A 21863-nucleotide genomic window follows, 5' to 3' on the forward strand; every position below is an offset into this window, starting at 1 on the left:
GGTTGATCTACTCAGGGAGGTCAAAGACAGAGGAAGTGATGATTGAGCCGAGATCTGAAGGCAGAGTCAGAGTTAACTGGATGAAGGATGATGGATGGTTGGGATGGGGGAAAAGTGTTCCCAAAAGAGGAAACAGGATAAATGGCATTTGTGTACTGTTTTTTAAAAAAAATTTTAGCTTTAATTTAGAATATTTGCTATTGTTATGTCTTCAAGTTCACTAATGTTTTTCTAGTTAATTCCATCCAGTGTATTTTAAAATTTCAGTTATTATGGTTTTAATCACTACACCTATGATTTGCATCTTATTAATTATATATCATTTCTCTACTTAACATGACCATTGTTTTCTCTAGCTTTTTGGTCATATGGAACACATATATGTTATCTGCTAAATATAGCATCTATATAAGTTCTGTGTCAGTTTGGATTGATTTTTTTTTTTCTCCTCATGATGGGTCATGTTATTTTGTTTCTTCATATGCCTGGGTTTTTTTAATTGGATGCCAGACATAATGAACTTCACTTTTTGGTAAAATTTTGGTATATATGTTTACCTTTGGGTGCTATTTTTGTATTATTATACATATTCTTTAGCTTTATTACAAGAAGCAGTTACTTTGAAGTAATTAAATCTTTTTCAAGCCATGCTTTTTAAGACTGATTAGGCAGGACCACAGCAGTGTTTGCTAAATCATCCCAGTGTACTGAAGCAAGACTCCTCTGAATAACCCATGCCTCAGGAATTATGAGTTTTTCTGCTCTGAATGTTGGGAACAGTCCACAGACCTGTTTGAGCTTTTGACACTTGTTCCCTCTAATACTTTCAGGTGGTTCTTTTCCTAGCCTTGTATGATTTCCTTAAGTGCATTCACTAATCAGTACTCTCCTGAATACTGCAATCCTTCAAAGGTCTTTGGAGTACTCCCTAAGTGCAGCTTTCTCCTTTTTAGTATTCTCTGAACTCCAGCCACCTTGGTCTTTCTGGTCTTATCCCTGTCACCTAATAGAATCCTCTGAGGCTTGACTGCATTCTCCCTCATTGTACCACGCACTGGAAACTCCCCCAGATTGTAAAGGTTCACCTCATTTTCCTTTATCTCTTAGGGATCACTGTTTTTCACTTCCTGATGTCTAGTGTCTTTAAAAAAATTATTTCACATTTTTGGTCCTGTCTTTTTAAGTGTTTTTTGTCAGGTTGGAGTATAAATAGTCTCTAGCTTGCCTCTCAGGAAGCTATGTGGAGGAGACTTGTTAAAGAATTCTTTCCTTTCTTTCCATTTTCGTTTCTATTTCCTTTTGCTCTTCTTCTTTATTCTTCCTCTCCCCTCCTGTAAGCTGGTTGATTTCCTCACTGCTGCCATGTATCAGGTATAAGTGATGGCTGTACTTTAAAATTTGTGTTGTCAGATAAAGAGAAAGAGCCTGATCAAGAAAAAGAACTTTATTCAAAATCAAGGATTGGAGGAAGATTTTGGGTCATAGGGAATGTGACCACATATTTCAAGGGTCACTCTTCATGATTATGAATTTAAGGAGCTTCTGAGTGTAAAGACAGGTTAAAGAGGTGGATTAACTTCCCGTCAAAGGATAGATGTTTAAGCCTTGGAATAGATACTCACAGAATTGGTTCCCAACCAGAGAGCTTCCAGGACTATAGTAAGTGTTAGAGTAACTGTGCTTTAATCTCAGACTCTGTCTTATATTAGGATAAATCCATACATAGGACAGACAGCCCATGATGTAGGTCACATGATTATAGCTTCAGTCCAACTGTAGAGATCATAAGTCACCAAGAAGGTCATGATGGTGAGAAAACATGTGCAAAGAGCATTGAAGAGCCTTTAACCAGACTTCAGATATTGCTAACACCAGAAAATTCATCAGCAGAAGTAAACCTTACAAATGTAGTGATCATGGCTGATCTTTCAGCCATAGTTCAGATTTACTCAACATCGCTAGCCATTAGTTCAGTTCAGTTGCTCAGGCGTGTCTGACTCTTTGCGACCCCACAGACTGCAGCATGCCAGGCTTCCCTGTCCATCACCAACTCCCAGAGATTACTCAAACTCATGTCCATCGAGTGATGCCATCCAACCACCTCATCCTCTGTTGTCCCTTTCTTCTGCCTTCAGTCTTTCCTAGCATTAGGGTCTTTTCTAGTGAGTCAGTTCTTCATATCAGGTGGCTGAAGTAATATCAGCTTCAGCATCACTCCTTCCAATGAATATTCAGGACTGATTTCTTTTAGGATGGACTGGTTGGATCTCCTTGCAGTCCAAGGGACTCTCAAGAGTCTTCTCCAACACCACAGTTCAAAAGCATCAATTCTCTTGAGCTCAGCTTTCTTTATGGTCCAGTTCTCAAACCCATGCATGACTACTGGAAAAACAATAGCTTTGACTAGATGGACCTTTGTTGGCCAAGTAATGTCTCTGCTTTTTAATATGCTGTCTAGGTTGATCATAGCTTTCCATCCAAGGAGCAAGCGTCTTTTAATTCATGGCTGCAGTCACTATCTGCAGTGATTTTTGGAGCCCCAAAAAATAGTTTTTCACTGTGTACATTTTTTCCCCATCCATTTGCCATGAAGTGATTGGACCAGATGCTGTGATCTTCATTTTCTGAATGTTGAGTTTTAAGCCAACATTTTCACTCTCCTCTTTCACGTTCATTAAGAGGCTCTTTAGTTCTTCTTTCCTTTCTGTGATAAGGGTGGTGTCATCTGCATATCTGAGGTTACTGATATTTCTCCTGGCAATCTTGATTCCAGCTTGTGCTTCATCCAACCTGGAATTTCATATAATGTCCTGTCATATAAGTTGAATAAGCAGGGTGACAATATGCAGCCTTAACATATTCCTTTCCCGATTTGGAACCAGTCTGTTGTTCCATGTCCAGTTCTAACTGTTGCTTCTTGACCTGCATACAGATTTCTCAGGAGTCAGGTCAGGTGGTCTGGTATTACCATCTCTTACAGAATTTTTAAGAGTTTGTTGTGATCCACACAGTCAAAGGCTTTGGTGTAGTCAGTAGAGAAGTAGTAGATGTTTTTCTGGTATTCTCTTGCTTTTTTGATGATCCCATGGATGTTGGCAATTTGATCTCGGGTTCCTCTGCCTTTTCTAAATACAGCTTGAACATCTGGAAGTTCATGGTTCATGTACTGTTGAAGCCTGGCTTGGAGAATTTTGAGCATTACTTTGCTAGCATGTGAGATGAGTGCAAGTATTCAGTAGTTTGAACATTCTTTGACATTGCCTTTCTTTGGGATTGGAATGAAAACTGACCTTTTCCAGTCCTGTGGCCACTGCTGAGTTTTCCAAATTTGCCAGCATATTGAGTGCAGCACTTTCACAGCATCATCTTTTAGGATTTGAAATAGCTCAACTGGAATTCCATCACGTCCACTAGCTTTGTTCGTAGTGATGCTTCCTAAGGCCCACTTAATTTTGCACTCCAGGATGTCTGGCTCTAGGTGAGCGATCACGCCATCATGGTTATCTGGGTCATGAAGATGTTTTTTGTATAGTTCTTCTGTGTATTGTTGCCACCTCTTCTTAATATCTTCTGCTTCTGTTAGGTCCATACCATTTCTGTCCTTTATTGTGCCCATCTTTGCATGAAATATTCCCTTGGTATCCCTAATTTTCTTGAAGAGATCTCTAGTCTTTGCCATTCTGTTGTTTTCCTCTATTTGGATTGATCACTGAGGAAGGCTTTTTTTAACCTTTCCTTGCTATTCTTTGGAACTCTGCATTGAAATAGGTATATCTTTCCTTTTCTCCTTTGTCTTTTGCTTCTCTTCTTTTCTCAGCTGTTTGTAAGGCCTCCTCAGACAACCATTTTGCCTTTTTGGATTTCTTTTTCTTGGGGAGGGTTTTGATCACTGCCTGCTGTAGAGTGTCATGAACCCCCATGCATAGTTCTTCAGGCACTCTGTCTATCAGATCTAATACCTTGAATCTATTTGTCACTTCCACTGTATAATCATAATGAATTTGATTTAGGTCATACCTGAATGGTCTAGTGGTTTTCCCTACTTTCTTCAATTTAAGCCTGAATTTGGCAATAAGGAGTTAATGATCTGAGCCACAGTCAGTCCCAGTCTTGTTTTTGCTGACTGTATAGAACTTCTCCATCTTTGGCTGCAAAGAATATAATCAATCTAATTTTGTGGTGATGTCCATGTGTAGAGTCTTCTCTTGTGTCATTGGAAGAGGATGTTTGCTATGACCAGTAGGTTCTCTTGGCAAAATTTTGCCCTGCTTCATTTTGTACTCCAAAGCCAAACTTAGTTGTTACTCCGGGTATCTCTTGATTTCCTACTTTTGTATTCTTTCCCCGATGATGAAAAGGACATCATTTTTCGTGTTAGTTCTAGAAGGTCTTGTAGATCTTGATTGAAGCATTGAACTTCAGCTTCTTCAGCATTACTGGCTGGGGCATATACTTGGATTACTGTGATATTGAATGGCTTGCATTGGAAATGAACAGAGATCACTCTGTCGTTTTCAAGATTACAACCAAGTACTGTATTTTGGACTCTTTTGTTGACTATGAGGGCTACTCCATTTCTTCTAAGGGATTCTTTGCCCACAGTAGTAGATGTAATGGTCTGAATTAAATTCGCCCATTCCAGTCCAGTTTAGTTCATTGATACCTAAAATGTTGGTGTTCACTCTTGATATCTCCTGTTTGACCCCTTCTGATATATCTTTATTCATGGACCTAACATTCCAGGTTCCTATGCAATATTGCTCTTTACAGTATCAGACTTTACTTCCTCACCAGTGACATCAACAACTGGGCATTGTTTTTGCTTTGGCTCCATCTCTTCATTCTTTCTGGAGTTATTTCTCCACTCTTTTCCAGTAGCATATTGGGCACCTACAGACCTGGGGAGTTAATCTTTCAGTGTCGCATCTTTTTGCCTTTTCATACTGTTCATGGGGTTCTCAAGGCAAGAATACTGAAGTGGTTTGCCATTCCCTTCTCCAGTGGACCACATTTTGTCAGAAATCTCCACCATGACCCGTCTGTCTTGGGTGTCCCTACAAGGCATGGTTCATAGTTTCATTGAGTTAGACAAGGCTGAATGGATAAATGAGTTAGACAAGGATGAATGCATAAAGATGTAGTATACAAATACAAAGAAATACTAACCATAGAACAAATGAAAATCTGTGATTTGTAACAACATAAATGGTCCTAGACAAATACTGTATGTTATCATTTATATGTGGAATCTGAAAAATAAGACAGATGAATGAATATAGCAAAACAGAAACAGACTCTGAGGTACAGAGAACAAGCTAGTGGATACCAGTGGGCAGAGGGAAGGAGAGAAGGGCAATGTAGGAGTAGGGGATTAAGACGTATGAACTACCATGTGTAAAATAAATAAACCACAAATTTATATTCTGCAGCACAGGGAATTTATAATTCCTTTAAATAGAATATATTCTATAAATGTATTGAATAGTATTGAATAATCTATAAAAGTATTGACCACTGTAAATGTTGTATACTTTAAATGAATATAATATTGTAAGTTAACTAAATTTCAATATAAAAAAGTTCCTAACTGTAGTTCAATGCATGGTGATGAGAAGCCATAGGCATGCACTCTAAAAGTCTTTAGGAACAAGTCAAACCTTAGTAATCATCAGAAATTCCAACTTGGAGGGATACTGTTGACTATCCAAAATGTAATGCAAAACTCCCCTGTCTTCATTTAAATAATTTTTTGGAGTATAGTTACTTTACAATGTTGTGTTATGTGCTGCTGTACAGCAAAGTGAATCAGCTATATGTATACATACATCCCCTCTTCTTTGGATTTCCTTCCCATTTAGGTCACCAGAGGGCATTGGGTAGAGTTCCCTGTGCTATACAGTAGGTTCTCATTTCTTATCTATTTCATACATAGTAGTATATGTTTGTCATTCCCAGGATCTCCCAATTCATCACTCCCACTTTCCCTTTTGGTGCCCATACATTTGTTCTCTACATCTGGGTCTGTATTTCTGCTTGGGAAATAGGTTCATCCATACAGTTTTTCTAGATTGCACATATATATGTTGATATATGATATTTGTTTTTCTCTTTTTGACTTACTTCACTCTGTATGGTAGTCTCTGAGTCTATCCACATCTCTGCAAGTGGCACAGTTTTGTTCCTTTTTATGGTTAAATAGTTTTCCAGTGTATGTATGTGCTACATCTTCTGTATCCATTCCTCTGTTGATGGACATTTAGGTTGCTTCCATGTCCTGGCTGTAGTAAATAGTGCTACAATGAACTGTTGGTGGGAATGTGGTTAGGTGCAGCCGCTATGGAGAACAATGGGGATGTTCCTTAAAAAACTAAAAACAGAGCTATCATATGACCCAGTAATTCCACTCAAGGGCATATATATATATACACCCAGAGAAAACCATAATTCCAAAAGATAACATGCATCCCTTCTCTTACCTCATGCAGATTCCCCCTAATCTCTGTAAGTGGTTCTTTGGATCCCTCGTCACATGGCTTTGGGCTTCCCTGGTGGCTCACATGGTAAGGAGCCTGCCTGCAATGTGGGAGACTGGTTCTGTCCCTGGGTTGGGAAGATCCCCTAGAGAAGGAAATGGCAATCCACTCCAGTATTCTTGCTTGGAGAATTCCATGGACCAAAGAGCCTGGTGGGCTATTGGTCCATGGGGTCATAAAGAGTCGTACACGACTAAGCAATTAACACTCACATGGCTTTGGTAAGGGAATCACATGCCCTTCCCTTCTTCAAGAGAGGGAAAGATACTACCAAGCCAAGGACTCACAACACTGTAAATTGTTCTCTGATTCTTTCTAGTCTCGAAGTACATTTGATTTGGGCTGAAAAGGAATGGAATAAGTATCAGTAGCATGACTAGTCAGCCACCCCTGCCTAAGCCCTATAGGATTGTGTTCAGGACTCTGTGGTGTCTTCTTTTTAGAATATGGGGATACTTGGCATCCTTTTTTGTTTGCTTGTTTTAGCAATGCAGCTTTAACCAAAATTCTGAGGCAACTGTAGAAGTCCCATTAAATGTCCTGCTGAATTTGTATTGTGTTTTCTTACTTTATACTTCTGTAGAAGCATGCTTCTGTCATGAAAAATCATCAAAATAATTCAGAATTTTATCATTTTCACTTAGTCTTGAAAGGTAAATTACTAAGAAAGCCTTTTTAGGCCCGAAATCCACATTTCCAAATTAATTTCCAGAAAAATAAATGTCTATTTGACTTTTGGATTGCCATAAAAAAATAGACTAACAGTGGAAAAGAAAGCAATGGTTTACCTTTTTTCTTAGATCAGGAATTCATAAACAAAATTAAAAGGCAAGCTACAAACTAAAAAAAATGCAACAAATGTGCTAGGTATAAGGTCAATATCATTAATATTTAAAGAACTCTCAGGCAGAAATACACATGACTAATAAACACTGAAAGTGTGTTGCGCTTCATTAATCATGAAAGAAATACAACTTAAATCAATTAAGTATCAGTTTGTCTATCAAACTGGAAATATTTTTAAGGTAAACATTCAATACTAACACTCTCAGAGTACATGAGACCTCTTGTACATTACTAGTATTGATTAAAAATTCTTACTGGAAAACATTTTGGTAAAAGAGTTCATATACCTTTGCCTAGTAATTCCATTCCTAATAATATACCATAAGGAAATAATTTGAGATATGCATTTAAGTTTGTGGGGGAAAAGTCACCACAATGATAATCTAATGAACAAAAATAAATAGAAATAATACTTTTGTTAATTAGGCATAGGTAAATTTATATCCTTGGATAGTGCATAGTTATTATAAAGGGAGTTTGCAAGGCTTTTTAATGTCATGGAAAATATTTTGTGAAAATAATTGTGATGTAACATCACGTACTGAAAACTGTCTTAGATGGAGTACATCTATTACTATTGTGCATGCAAGTGTGGTGTACAATGTTGGCGTTGGTATGGTATTCCAGTGCTTTTCAGATGATCCTTGTTTCATAAAATGTAATCAGGAAATGCCATAAAGCTGAAGTATGTGAAGACTTGTCTAAGCCCAGATCCTTATCTGTTACAGTTGTTGTTAATGCTTCTTGATTCTCAAATTACATCTTATATTGATACTGAACATTAAGACACACATGGAGCTAAATCATATTGCAGGTATCTGAGAACGTAGATATATGTATGGATTTGCCAGTGCAAATGATAGAGAGCCTGTATGTCACAAGATACTGAGAGCCTGTGTGGCATGATCATCTGATAAAATATCAAACAAACATTCTCAAACTGTGTGGAAAGTTCTACTAGTAGGCTTCTTCCTCTTGTCTCTTCTGGTAATCTTCTGCCTATTAATGGAATGTTAGTTGTTAGGTGATGGGAAGGAGGAATTAACTGGAAGGGAAGTGGGTGGGGGTAATGAAAGAAGGCAATGGCATCCCACTCCAGTACTCTTGCCTGGAAAATCCCATGGATGGAGGAGCCTGGTGGGCTGCAGTCCATAGGGTCACGAATAGTTGGATACAACTGAGCAACTTCACTTTGACTTTTCACTTTCATGCATTGGAGAAGGAAATGGCAACCCACTCCAGTGTTCTTGCCTGGAGAATCCCAGGGACGGGGGAGCCTGATGGGCTGCCGTCTATGGGGTCGCACAAAGTTGGATACGACTGAAGTGACTTAGCAGCAACCTATTTAAGTTTATAACAAAATCATTTGATGTAATCGCAAGATGTCAGTTTGACGGCTCCCATGATGAAAATTGGCATGAAAAACACAGTAAGGTTTCTTAAAATTGTGTGTGATTGGGCTCAGTTGTTTATGTAAGACTGAGATCCATTAGTCCTTGAAAGCAGTTACTAGGTGTGTTTTTGCTCATCATTCTATCCCCTACACTTATCACAATACATAGCATCTCATAAGTATACAGGACTTTAAATTTCTATGTTCTTTTACATATGTAATGAAAGAGATGAAATCAAGTTACCTCCATTTCAGAAAACATGGAAGAGGGATTTAAGAATTCCATAATGCTCATTTTGAGGCACCATGGTGTTTTATGTTTGGGCTTTGATGTATAGTATCTTTGTAAGAGTTTCAAGAATCATATTTGTTTATTTTTAATCATAGTTTGGCCACTCATTGTGGCATGCAGGATCTTAGTTCCCTGATCAGGAATCAAACCCATGCCCCCTGCAGTGGAAGCACAGAGTCTTAACCACTGGACCACCAGAGAAATCCCTCAGAAGTCGTATTTTGAATGATTAGTTTATCATTTACTTAGAAAGGGATGTTATAATCACATGCTGTGATTTGGGTTTTTTATTCCTTGTACATCTATCGAATTGTTTTTTGTATATTATTCTGTTTACATTATGCAAGAAACTTAATCTAAAATAATGAATCTAATATGAATATATCTTTTTGTTTATTGATTACGTGCCATAACTTATTTCATCCTTTTATCCTTGCTGTATGTTTGTGGTTGAGATAGTTCTTTTGTGAATTTCATGTAATTATTTAATAATGAAAAAGGTATTGCATAAATTTCCTTTTATTAAAGCATCCCCAAGATATCTGTAATTGTAGTTTGGATTTCCTCTTTGAAGGAAAGCTTCACTTATTCCCTCTCTAATGCTTTTCCTGTCTTTATATAATTCTACGTTTCTGCCCTGTGTCATTTTTCTTGTGCCTGATAAATCTTTTAACACTTCTTGTAGGGTGGATCTTCTGGTGATGAATTCCTTCAGTTTTTGTTTGTCTGAGAAAGTCTTTATATCTCCTTCACTTTTAAAGAATACTTTAGCTAGACACAGAAATCTAGGCCATTGGGTTTTATTCTTTTAACATTTTAAAGATTTCACTTCACCTTCTTCTTGCCTACATAGTTTCTGATGAAGTCTTCTGTAATTCTCATCCTTATTCTGCTATAAGTATACTTAGATTTATTTCTCCCTTGGCTTCTTCCAGTATTTTTTCTTTGCTTCTGATTTTCTGCAGTTTGAATATGATGTTCCTCAATGTAAATTTCTTAGTGTTTTTCTGCTGGTGTTCTCTATCTAAGTTTCTTGAATCTGTGATTTGTTGTCTGCATTAATTTTGGAAAAGTCTTAGTCATTATTATTTGCAATATAATGTTCCATTCCATTCTTCTGTTCCATTCTCTCTTTTTTCTTCTTCTTTTGTTCCAATTGTGGCATATGTTGAATCCTTTGAAATTGTCTCACAATAATGGAATGTTCTGGTTTTTTTTGTTTGTTTGTTTGTTTTTTCCTTTCTTCTGTTTATATTTGTTTGGGAAGCATCTCTGGCCATATCTTCCAAGTTCACAGATTCTCTCAGCCATGTCTAGTCTACTAATGACCCCATCAAATGCAATCTTTATTTCTTTTATGAGATTTCTGTATTTCTAGCATTTCCTTTTGGGGGGACAGCACCCCTTGGCATGTGGGATCTTAGTTCCTGGATCAGCAATGGAACACATGCCCCCTGCAGTGAAAGCATGGATTCTTACCAGTGGGCTGCTAGGGAAGTCCTTCTGGCATTTCCATTTGATTCTTTCTGAGGATTTCCATCTCTTTGCTTACATTACCCATTTGTTCTTGCATATTGTCTGCTTTTTTATTAGAGTCTTTGACATATTAATTATAATGTATTAAATTCCCTAATAATTCCAATAGTTCTGTCATATTTGAGTCTGTTACTTTTGCTTTGTCTCTTCAGACTTTTTCTTCTTGCCTTTTGGTGTGCCTTGTAATTTTTTTTGAAAGCTGGACAAGTAATAGGAACTGACAGAGGGGGGCCTCTATTGTGAAGATTTATGTTTGTCTTACTAGGAGTTGGGCTTCGTTTAAATTTTGCTTTAGCAATTAAATTTTGCTTTAGCAATAGGTAGCAGAGGCTTCATATTCCTTTAGTGTCCTTGATTTTGTCTCCTGTCTTGACTTTGGGCTTCTTCATTCAAATATAATCCATTATAATATACTTGAGCCCTGTTGGTATGGTGGTAGGTGCTCTCTTGCTCTGTCATGTCCAATTCTTTACAGCCCCATGAACTATAGCCTGCCAGGGTCCTCTGCCCATGGAATTTTCCAGGCAAGAATACTGGAGTGGGGTGTCATTTCCTACTCCAGGGGATCTTCCCAACCCAGGGATCAAACCCACATCTCTTAAATATCCTGCATTGGCAGGTGGATTCTTTACTACTGAGCCACCTGTGAAGCCCAAGGTATGGTATGGTATGGGGGAAAGGGAGTGTTTTGTAATATTCCAATTATATTTCAGTGTTTTAGTGGGCCTGTGACTCTGGCCTGTGGCCTTTACAAGTATTTCTATTTGTTTAGTCCTCCCCTGCCCCCACCCCTCCCACCCCTTCTCTGCCACACACACACCTTAGGTGAGACAAGAAAGGTAGAGAGGGGCTGAAACAAAGCTCTGGTAGTCTTTCCTCTTGAAAAGTAGGACTTTGTTACAGAGTAGGCTCTGGGCATATTTCACAGGTATAATCACAAAGACTCTTCCCCTGCTTATGCTGGGGCCATAGCAGGGGGTCTTTCTCAGATCTTGACTGTGAGAACCTGGTGAGATTCCTGAAATAAAGCCCATGAAAATGTGCTTCCCCAACAGGACTACCGCTCCCAAGAGTTTCTCACTCTCATTTTAGTCCACATTCAGCCTCTAGGAGTTGGTCACATTTTCATTTAAGAGTTCCTACAAGTTTATGGCTCTAGTGTCTTCTGCCTTAGGTAAGCAGATCTTATTTGTGACCCTTGATTTGCCTGTCCTTCAATATTACAGGATGGTGATTTGCTCTGAAACCTCATTTTTCTGTTGAGTACAAGGAAAGTCATTGACTGTTAGTTTGTTTAGCTTTTTTGTTGTTAGCACTTCTTTTCAAGACTCTCTAGCCTCACATTCACTGTTTTGTGAAGAAATGCAAAAAAAGAGTCAGTTGATATTGTGGGTTCCTGAAAAAAAAGGAGAAACCTAGACCCTGTATTCTAGTGATGGGAAGAAACCCCAGATAGGTTTGTAAGATTCTCTAACAGTGTGGCTTTGCATCTCACTTCCTGGGAAAGGCCAGGAAGAGGATGAGAACAAGACTACAAAATAGAAATGGTTGTGTGGTGTCTTTAGGCATTCTGAGCTTTGAGTCTCCTCACATAGTTTCTCTCAGCTCAGGATATCATGGAAGTATAAAAAGAGTATGTTCATCAAAGACAGCCTCACAGAGATGAAAAAGCCTCAGCATATTATAGGAGTAGCAGGGTATTTCCCATGTATATGAGTGGAATATGACACCCTCAGAGAGAGTGAGACCCCATCAGGGCTTTGTGGTAGAAATTGAGGCTCAAGTCAACAGCTACCTGCTTGGACAAACAATGGTAAACCAAATACGACATCATATCATGCTGGCATGTATATATGATACCCAACATATATCACACATCCTCATGTTTTTGACACTGAGATACCATAATTTAGGCACAACCCCAATAAATGGGGTGAGGAGAACTTCACACTGCTGGAGTTGAGTTTCAGCCGCTCAGTAGATTGGGAAATTGACAGAATTCAAGCTAAGTTGCAGAGAAAAAGAAAACTTGCATTTCTTGTATACCTAAATTTGTCAGATGATATCCATACCTGATGAAGAACCAGCAGCAGAAAGTATGTGATAAATGCTGAGTGTGTGTGCTAAGTTACTTCAGTTGTGTCCAATTCTTTGTGACCCTATGGACTATATAGCCTGCCAGGCTCCTCTATCCAAAGCATTCTCCAGGCAAGAATACTGGATTGGGTTGCCATGCCCTCCTCCAGGGGATCTTCCTGACCCAGGGATCAAACCCATATTTCTCTCTGTCTCCTGCATTGGCAGGCAGATACTTTACTACTAGCGCCAGCTGGGAAGCTCTATAAATACTGAGTATCACAGACAAATTTATCTATTCAAAACATGGGCCGCGTGGCTCTTATTGATTGAAAACCACAGTGGTCTTACCTCCAGGCAAGAGTGACATCATGTGAGAAATGACCCCTGGCACTTTGATGAGTACCAAATATAAAGGGAACTAGATATTTGAGGAGCAAAAAGAAAGAACTTCTAACATTAAGCATTCTTTCTGCAGTGAAAGCTGCCATTCCACATCACTCCTCCTCCTCCACATTTTCCCTCTTACTTCAGACACTTCTCTTTTCTCCCTAGTTATTTTCTCTACATTCCTCTTCTTTTTCTTCTTTCCCCTTGTTTATTTTCCTTTCTTTTTCATTTACCCCTAACCTGTTTTATCTCCTTCCATTTCCTTTACACACCCTTCCATTCTACGTCCCTTCTCCCTTCTGCATTCTACTTCCTTATTCTCTTCCTGCTTTTTCCATTTCAACTTAGTATCCATTGTTTCTCCATTCTCTTGTTTCTCATTATCTTACTAATTCTATTTACTTGCAATTGTCATTAATTTTTTCTTTTATTACTGTTTTCCTGTTTCTTTTTTCCTTCCTCCCTTTTCTTCCTCTTATACCCTCTCTTTTCAATTTTTCTCTCTTCATTTCTTCCTCTCTTCATGCTTCTAACAAGGTGATAAAAAGTAAGAGAATAGAATGGAACCAAGGTGTACTTAAAATGGTACAATCAACAGGGATAGGATTTGGGAAAAAAGGCAGAAAAAAAAAAACATGAAAAACTGTAAGTAAAAAAGAGAAATAAACTACTAAATATGATGTTTAAAAACTACTTATAAAAAAGCAACAACATTCTAAATGGTAAAATGGTAAAGTCATTTCAAGAAAAAGAAAGGGATATTACTTATTGAGATTATTACTTAATATCTTTTTTGATGTTTCACCAAGTCATCAGAATAACTGTAATATATAACATAAATTCAGTTCAGTTCAGTTGCTCAGTCTTGTCCGACTCTTTGTGACCCCATGGAGTGCAGCACGCCAGGCCTCCCTGTCCATCACCAACACCCGGAGTTTACTCAAACTCATGTCCATTGATTTGTGATGCCATCCAACCATCTCATCTTCTGTCATCTCCTTCTTCTGCCTTCTGTCTTTCCTAGCATCAGGGTCTTTTCAAATGAGTCAGTTCTTCGCGTCAGGTGGCCAAAGTATTGGAGTTTGAGCTTCAGCATCAGTCCTTCCAATGAATATTCAGAGCTGATTTCCTTTAAGGAAAATGTAGTGTACTTTTTAATGTAAATTAAGTGATCAAATTATTTTTATAGTATGATTTTACATTAGAGATCTCAATTTTTAAAAAAATACTTGACTTGGGGACTTAGACCTCCAGCAAGAAGGAATAAATGGTGTAGATGTACTCTTCCATGCTTGTCCTTGTGTGCATTCTGTATAATCTAAATGTGAAATCACGCTGAAAGGAGAAGATACGATGGTTATGGCTATAGTCTCTGGCTATGTAATTAGGCACCCAGGTCTCTTCCAGTCAGGGCAGTATTCCTACAAGCTTAATACGGAGTTGGAACTCTCATTTAGCCCTCAGTAACAAGGAGCCCCTCTCTCCCAGGTGTCAGTGGAGGCTGAGTGGGAATATGGACTTCCACTCACATGTGATAAGCCAGAAGATTAAATAAGATTCAGATCCTTATAAGATGCAAAATATCTTGGATACAATTGAAAATCACTTGTCATATCAAGAAATATGATAATCACACCTTGAATGAGAGAAGACAGTCAACACATACCAACATCAAGATGATACAGATATTAGAATCATCTACAAGGGTTTTTAAACAGCCATGATAAAGATGTTTCAATGAGCAACTGTTCATAGAATACAGAAAGTCTCAGCAAAGAAATAGAAAATCTCCAAAAGAAATAGAAAGTATAAGGAGCAATCAAAAAGAAAATTAGGAACTGAAAAATCCAAAATCCAATAAATGAACTTAACTAATAATAGATGAACTCAGAAGTAGAATAAATAGAAAAATGAATTAATGAACTTAAGGTGGAATGACAGAAAGTATCATATCTGACAGGTAAAAATAGACTGAAAACCAAAAATAAACAGAGCTTTCAAGTATTTGTTGGACTACTGCAAAAGATCTAACATAGGTGTCATCATGGGAGGAGGGACTGAAAAATGTCTGAAAACTTCCCATGTTTGGAAAAAAGCATAATTGGATAGACCCAACATCATCAACCAACAGGATCTAATCGATATTTATAGAACACTCCCCCCAACAATGACAGAATACAAAAAAACTGTGATTAAGAAGTCAAAGAAAATCAAAATAAAAGGAGAGAATGCCCACAGATTGAATGCAGTTGCTATCATAATTACAGTAAGATGCTTTGTGTGTGTGTGCCCAGTCATGTCCTACTCTTTGTGACCCCCGTGGACTGTAGCCCACCAGGCTCCTCTGTGCATGGGATTTCCCAAGCAAGAATACTGGACCATTTCCTTCTCTAGGGGATCTTTCCAACCCAGGGATTGAACCCAAGATACTTTGTAGATATAAATTATTCCCAAATGTATGGGAAAGCAGAAGAACTAGAATAACAGATAAAATAATTCTGAAAAAGAACAAAATTCTATTCAACTTCAGGACTATTGTATAGCCACAGTGGTCAAGACCACTGCAGTACTGATGGAGGAGTAGACACATAGACCAGTGGAACAGAGTAGAGAACTTGAGAAATAGCCTTACACAGGTAATGGCCAACTGAGCTTTTACCAAGGTGCAAAAATAACTCAATGGGAGGATTATCTTTTAACAAATTGTGCTGGAATGATAAGATGGATTTTTGTAGCTCTGCCTCTCCCATCCCCCCAAATAAAACTCAACCTAGACCTCACATCTAATTGAAAATTTAAATCCAAATGGAAGATAGACTTCCATACAAAAGTTAAAACCACAAGACTTCTGGAATATAATACATGATAAAATCTTCAGATCGTTAGGGCTTGTTGAAGAGTTCTTAGAAATGACATAGATCTTTAGAAGGAGAAAAAATCAATAAATTGGACTTTCTAAAAAAATGTGCCATGTGACTCTCTTAAAGAGGATGAAGACAAAAGTTACAAACTGGGAGAAACCAGTTTGTAAACCATATATCTGACAGGGGACTTACACATAAAATACATAAATTCTTAAGACTCAACACTTAAAAAAAAAACAAGCAATTAAATTAGAAAACTGGACAAAAGACATGAAGAAACATTGCACCAAAGAGGATATATTGATGGCAAATAGGCATGTTAAAAATATTCAACATCATTAACCATTAGTGTTAGCTGCTCAGTCATGGCCAACTCTTTGCGATCCCATGGACTGCAGCCCATCAGGCTCCTGTGTCCATGAGATTTTCCAGGCAAGGATACTGGAGTGGGTTGCCATTTCCTTCTCCAGGGAATCTTCCCAACGCAGGGATCAAACCCAGGTCTCCTGCACTGCAGGTAAATTCTTTACCGACTGAGCTACAAGGGAAGCCCATAAGTTCTTATTTCTCTGGGATAAATGCCCAAGAGGGCAATTGTTGGATTGTGTAATAGGAGCATGTTAGGTTTTATAAGAAACTTGCCAAACTTTCCCAGTGATTGTATCATTTTACATTCCCAGCAACAATATGTGAGTGGATCTATTTTCTCCAAATCCTTGCCAGCACCTGTTGTATTTTTTGTAAGCATTCTGATAGATGTGAAATACTAACTCATTGTGGTTATAATTTACATTTTCCTCATTAACCTGAGCGACTGAACTGAACTGAACTGATGACTGTTTGTGCAATAGAAGACTTGACTCGGCAGGTCTGAGGTGTTCAGACCCTGAGCATTCCAGAAAAATGTCTGCACATTCCAAAGAAAGGTCCAGCTCTTGACAAGCTCCTGGGAGATAACCTTTAAACCTTTGGCATATTATGCCTGATTAGAATCTTTTTGTTCAGCCGGGGCTTTGGGCCAACAGATGGTTTATGTTAAGAGTATGATTTATAGTGGGGCCTTGAGCCTTGTGGCATTAGTTTGACCTCAGCACAGGCTGGAGACTGAGTAGCTAAGGTTAGCCACCCAGGTGTTCCATGCCTACGTGACTAACCTCCAGTAAATTCCAGGGATCAGGTTTGTCACACATCTTGCTGGGAGAATTAAGCACTGGCCATACAGTTCCACTGAAAGGGAACAAATGGAAGCTCACCCCTGTTCTCTCCTGGACATGTGAATTATCCACCTTTTAGCTTTGTGGATTTAAATTGGTATCCTTGCATTGTAATAAACTATAGCCTTGAATGTAGCACCTATCCTGAGTTCTGTGAGTGCTTCTAGTGAATCATTGAATGCAAGGGTGGTCTTCAGGACCCTGCTGCTGCTGCTGCTAAGTCACTTCAGTCTGTCCGACTCTGTGCGACCCCATAGACGTCGACCCAGTAGGCTCCTTCAGGACCCTACCACTGGTAAATCCTAGGTCACATTCTTTTAGCTGATAAGGTGGCTCTTGCAGTTGGAACTGTTACGTAACAGAGTATACACACTGTATTACCTTACTAAAATGTGAAAAAAATATTTGCAATACATCTAGCCCTACGGGATTTCAATTAGCATCTGTAAGACTGTTCAAAGAAATCTCCAAAATAATTAAGACAAAGACAACACAAGAAAAATAGGCAAAAGACTTGCACAAGCACTTTACAAAAGAAATCCAGTAGGTCCATTGACATATGAATATGTATTCCACTACTTACTTACCAGAAATGTAAATTAAAACCACAAGGAGATACTAATAAAACACACACCAGGTTGGGAAAAAAACTGGAAAAGGCTTATGATGCCAAACACTGTCTAGTGTATTGATCTTACTCCTGGGCATCCGATGTCACAGGAATAAATATTAAGCATTAAAAGTAATGATATATGTACAGTTATTTTATTGCAGTGTTGTCAGTATGTGCTTCCTCCCCACACCAAAACACCTGAAACCAAAATGAATTACCATCAATGAGAAAATGATTTAATATATTGTGGTCCCTCTCTATCATGGAATAGTATGCAGCAGTGCAAAAGAATGAATCAGAGGTAGATTAACATTAACTGAGATAAATCAGATAGATTAAAATATATATAATATGATCTTCATTTTTGTAAAACAATAAAGGACTTTTTGAACATGATAGAATATAAAAAATGGTTTTTAAAATGCATGTCTCAGATGAGGGTAGAGGTAAAAGCAAGTGGGAGGCAGTAAGTATTAATAAAAGAATGCAATTCAAAGTAATCCCATTTATGTGAGAATATATGTACATAAAGTGTTGTATGAGAAGTTAGCAACAAACCGTTAACAGTTAACTCAAAGTGGTGAAATTTGGAGTGATGGCTACTTAATTTCTGAAATACTTAGGTAATGTTTGAATTTTTAATGACAGATATGCATTTGTGTAATGAGGAAAAGTAGGTGAATTCATCACAGGAAAGAAACAAGAATGCCTCTGAGGTTTCTTGTATAAGCAACAGAATGGATGGTGGTATTCATTCATTCATTAAACAAGTATTTTTTGAGCATATAAAATACACTAGGCACCATTTTATGTTCTAAGGATACAGCAATGAATAAAACAAAAATCCATCTCCCTAAAAGGATTCTAATGGTTGTCAGATTACAGATTTAGAATTCATAAGTCAAGACTGGAGATAATAGATATGGGATCAGAAAGCATATAAAATGGTGTTTTAGGCCTCCTTTCTTGAGTCTGATCACGTCCCACTGCAGACACTTTCCAGAGGAAGTGCTGAGAAAAAACAGGCAGCTGACAGAGGAGGTTGCTATGCAACAGATGGGGAAAGTTATCCAGCCAGGCAGAATTGATGTTGGCCCTTGGGGACCAAATGCTGCAGTACTTCCCAGCATTAGCTTCCTTTTGTATGTTGGCTTCTGGCAGGAGCTGATGCCAGAATAAATGTGAAAGGTACAAAGATGTACCTTGGATGTTTGGAAAGTATCAGTTTAGTTTGAGTCATTTCACATCTATGTAACATTTTCTGCCTTTTTAAGCCTCTCCATTCTGGAAGCACAGTTTGTGTCATTGCATAGGACCCCAGTAAGTGCTACTTGTCTTTCCCATTTTGCATGTTGAGAAGCCAGACTCAGAGAATTCCAGTGGCCTGAGTGGGCTCACACAGCTAGTGACAAACTGGCCCAGCACTCCATCCCAGGAACTGAGGCCCAGCCCTGGAAGGAACCAGGGCAAACATTCACTCTCAGTCAAGGCTTGCCATGATTCAGACACACAAGTACCTGAGCGTCCTGGCTGCTCTGGAGGGCACCAAGAAGGCCTCAGGGACATTTGTGCCACTTAGAGCAAAAGAGGCCTGACGGATCAGGGAGTGGACCCCAGAGAGCAATTTGCACACCTGGGTGGACCCACATAGAGCAGGCAGGGGTGGGGAGGGGGTGCTGGGGCCCCTTCCTGTGTTCTCCACGATGCAGAGCATGAGCTCAAGTTTGGGATGGACGTTGACAGAGTGGGGGAGGTTGAGTGAATCTGCTGCTCAAACTGAAGAAGTGAGGGTGCCTCAGTCCCTGAGCCAGCAATGGTGCAACATGGGTTTTAGGGTCTGGAAAACCAGGTCCACATTTTGCATTTTCCGTTTACTGACTGTCCTTGTCTAGTTCATGCAATATGTCTGTACCTCATTATCTTGATCTGTAAAGTGGAGATGCTGATATCCACTTTTCAGGGCTTCTGTGAGAGGAAAACAAGCCCCAGCATAGATCCTGCTGTTAAGTACAAGCTGTACCCATCCCTCCCCACCTCCCCACACAAAATAAATAGCTGGAGCTGCACAAAGGGCAAGAAAGTAGCTAATGTTTGAGTCCGGAAACTGTTGAGTGGGGAGGAGATCTTGTAGGGTCACATGGCAGGCACAGATTTTTTTCTACCGCCATTAATGTATCCCTCTCTGGCCATTTTCCTAGGTGCCTAAATGGATGAGATTATTTTTAGCAGGAGCTTAGCACTTGTTGCAATTAGAGACCCTACACAGAGACCTCTTTAATAGTGACCTAAATGCTGCTAGACAAGCGGGTGGTTGATGTACGCTGACTGACAGGAGGGGCCACTAGAGGGGAGGGAAAGAACAGAGACGCATTGCGGAAAAGGTAGGGGGGCCGACGCGTGGGGCAAGGGGTGGGATCTAGAGGCACAGCGCATCTGTTTGGGGGAGGGGCCGATGCATACTGTCAACCTGGTTGGTGATGGGGTGGTGTGTTGGCAAAGGGGCGGGACTGCCTCCCACTGCACATGCTCAGCATAGCCTTCAGGGCGAAGCTTTTGTTGGGGAAGCGGGCGGGACTCTTATTTGGTCGATCAGGTCTTGCGCATGCGTACAACCATCTGAGGTGGTGGGTGGTATATTAGGCGAAGAGGCGGGGTCGTCTTAGCTGCCGCGCTGGCATTTTCTCCTGGACAAGGAGAGGGTGCGGCTGCTGAGAGCCGAAAACTGCAATCCCGATCCTCTGAGTCGTGAAGAAGGGAGGCTACGAGGGGGTTGGGGTTGGGGCCTGAGGCAAGGTGAGAATTAGCCCCCAGATAGGGCATCTTGCCCCCTGGTGCGGGCCCCCTATTTTTCATCCCGATCCCTTTATCCCGGATTCTTATCCCTTTTCCACTCCCCAAGCCCCGATTCACACCCCTCACCCGATTCTCCCTTATTCAGAATCCCTGTTCGCTCTCTAAACCCCTCCCATCGTTCAAAACCTCTACAGATTTCTCGACTTCGGTCTGTACTGTTATACGATTCTCATTATTTGAAAACTCCATTCAATTTCCCAAATGCGAATCCTAATTCAATCTGCCTGGATTCAGAATTCTTATCTGAATCCCGATTTGAAGCTTCTCTTTGTAGCTTCTCAGGATTCAGAACCTCCATCTGGACATCCATTCACTTTTCCCACTCCAGTCTGGCCCGTTCCTCTCATATTCAGCACCTCATCCGCCCCCACAATCAAACCTCAAACACCACCATCTCCCCAAATTCGTTCCTTCCCGTTTGCCCTCTAGTATAACGCTCCCCAAATTCGTTCCTTCCCGTTTGCCCTCTAGTATAACACCCAACTCCTCCTCCACACCCCCCAGGCTCTGCTCTTGCCAGAGGGACAAGAATCATGTCTGAGAAAATGGACTGTGGTGCGGGCCTCCTCGGCTTCCAGGTGAGATCTCCACTCCCCACCCCACCGTTTCCCTAGCCGACAGTTCCCCCGGGGCTCCTTTGGTTGTCCAGACGCTTGGATCTGATGTTGCCTTCTTGATGCCTAGATTCCGTCATTTTTCAAATTCCTATGGTTTAAGGTGTGTGTGTGGCGAGGGGGGCGGGTGTCATCCCTTTTCAGCCGTCAGTTCCCCTTCAGATAAAGGGGAGACCCTGTTAATAGTAAGGGCAATCTGCCCAGAGAATCCCGATTGAGTAAGGAACCTTCCCCCCGCCCCCCCATAGTCCTGGCGCTTATGGAGCTCTCTGCCGCCCCCTCCCCCAACCTCCTGCCTCCACCTTCCCTTTCTCCCGCATTCCCCACCCCCTGAGACCCCCTTATTTTCCTCAACTCCTCAAGGCGGCACTCTTGTTCCACCTCCTCCTCCTGAGCTCCTACCCCAGGCTGCATTGCTCTGCTCTAACCTCACTCCTAGATCAGCAGCCCCCCTCCACACTTGTCCCCTCTCTTCATTTGGCCCCACTCCTTGTTTACCCACTGCCTCACTCAGCCCCTATCAGATGTTTTGTAACCCCTTCATGCCACTCAGGCCTCTAGATGTCTTACTCACCCTTCTCTTTTTGCATCAACCAGCCTCACCTTCCCTACACATTGTGCTCCCCACCTCACCCTTCC

The 21863-nt window shown here is 40.0% G+C and overlaps 1 protein-coding gene across 5 annotated transcripts in view; it reads left to right on the forward strand.

Moving 5' to 3' along the window:
- The window catches only part of MAGED1 (MAGE family member D1), a 79744-nt gene that overhangs the window by 52501 nt on the left and 5380 nt on the right, over positions 1-21863 (forward strand). For 3 of the 5 annotated variants that reach the window (XM_070784012.1, XM_070784013.1, XM_019956088.2), the window contains one exon: positions 21115-21188. In XM_070784012.1, the coding sequence (XP_070640113.1) occupies positions 21144-21188 (45 nt within the window). In that variant the 5' untranslated portion in view covers positions 21115-21143. Of the gene's footprint in view, positions 1-6497; positions 6561-20397; positions 20551-21114; positions 21189-21863 lie in introns of those variants that run through there. The other 2 variants (XM_019956086.2, XM_019956087.2) reach the window with 2 other exon arrangements.

The sequence above is a fragment of the Bos indicus genome, chromosome X (genome assembly GCF_029378745.1).
Source record: "Bos indicus isolate NIAB-ARS_2022 breed Sahiwal x Tharparkar chromosome X, NIAB-ARS_B.indTharparkar_mat_pri_1.0, whole genome shotgun sequence".
Lineage (NCBI taxonomy): Eukaryota > Metazoa > Chordata > Mammalia > Artiodactyla > Bovidae > Bos > Bos indicus.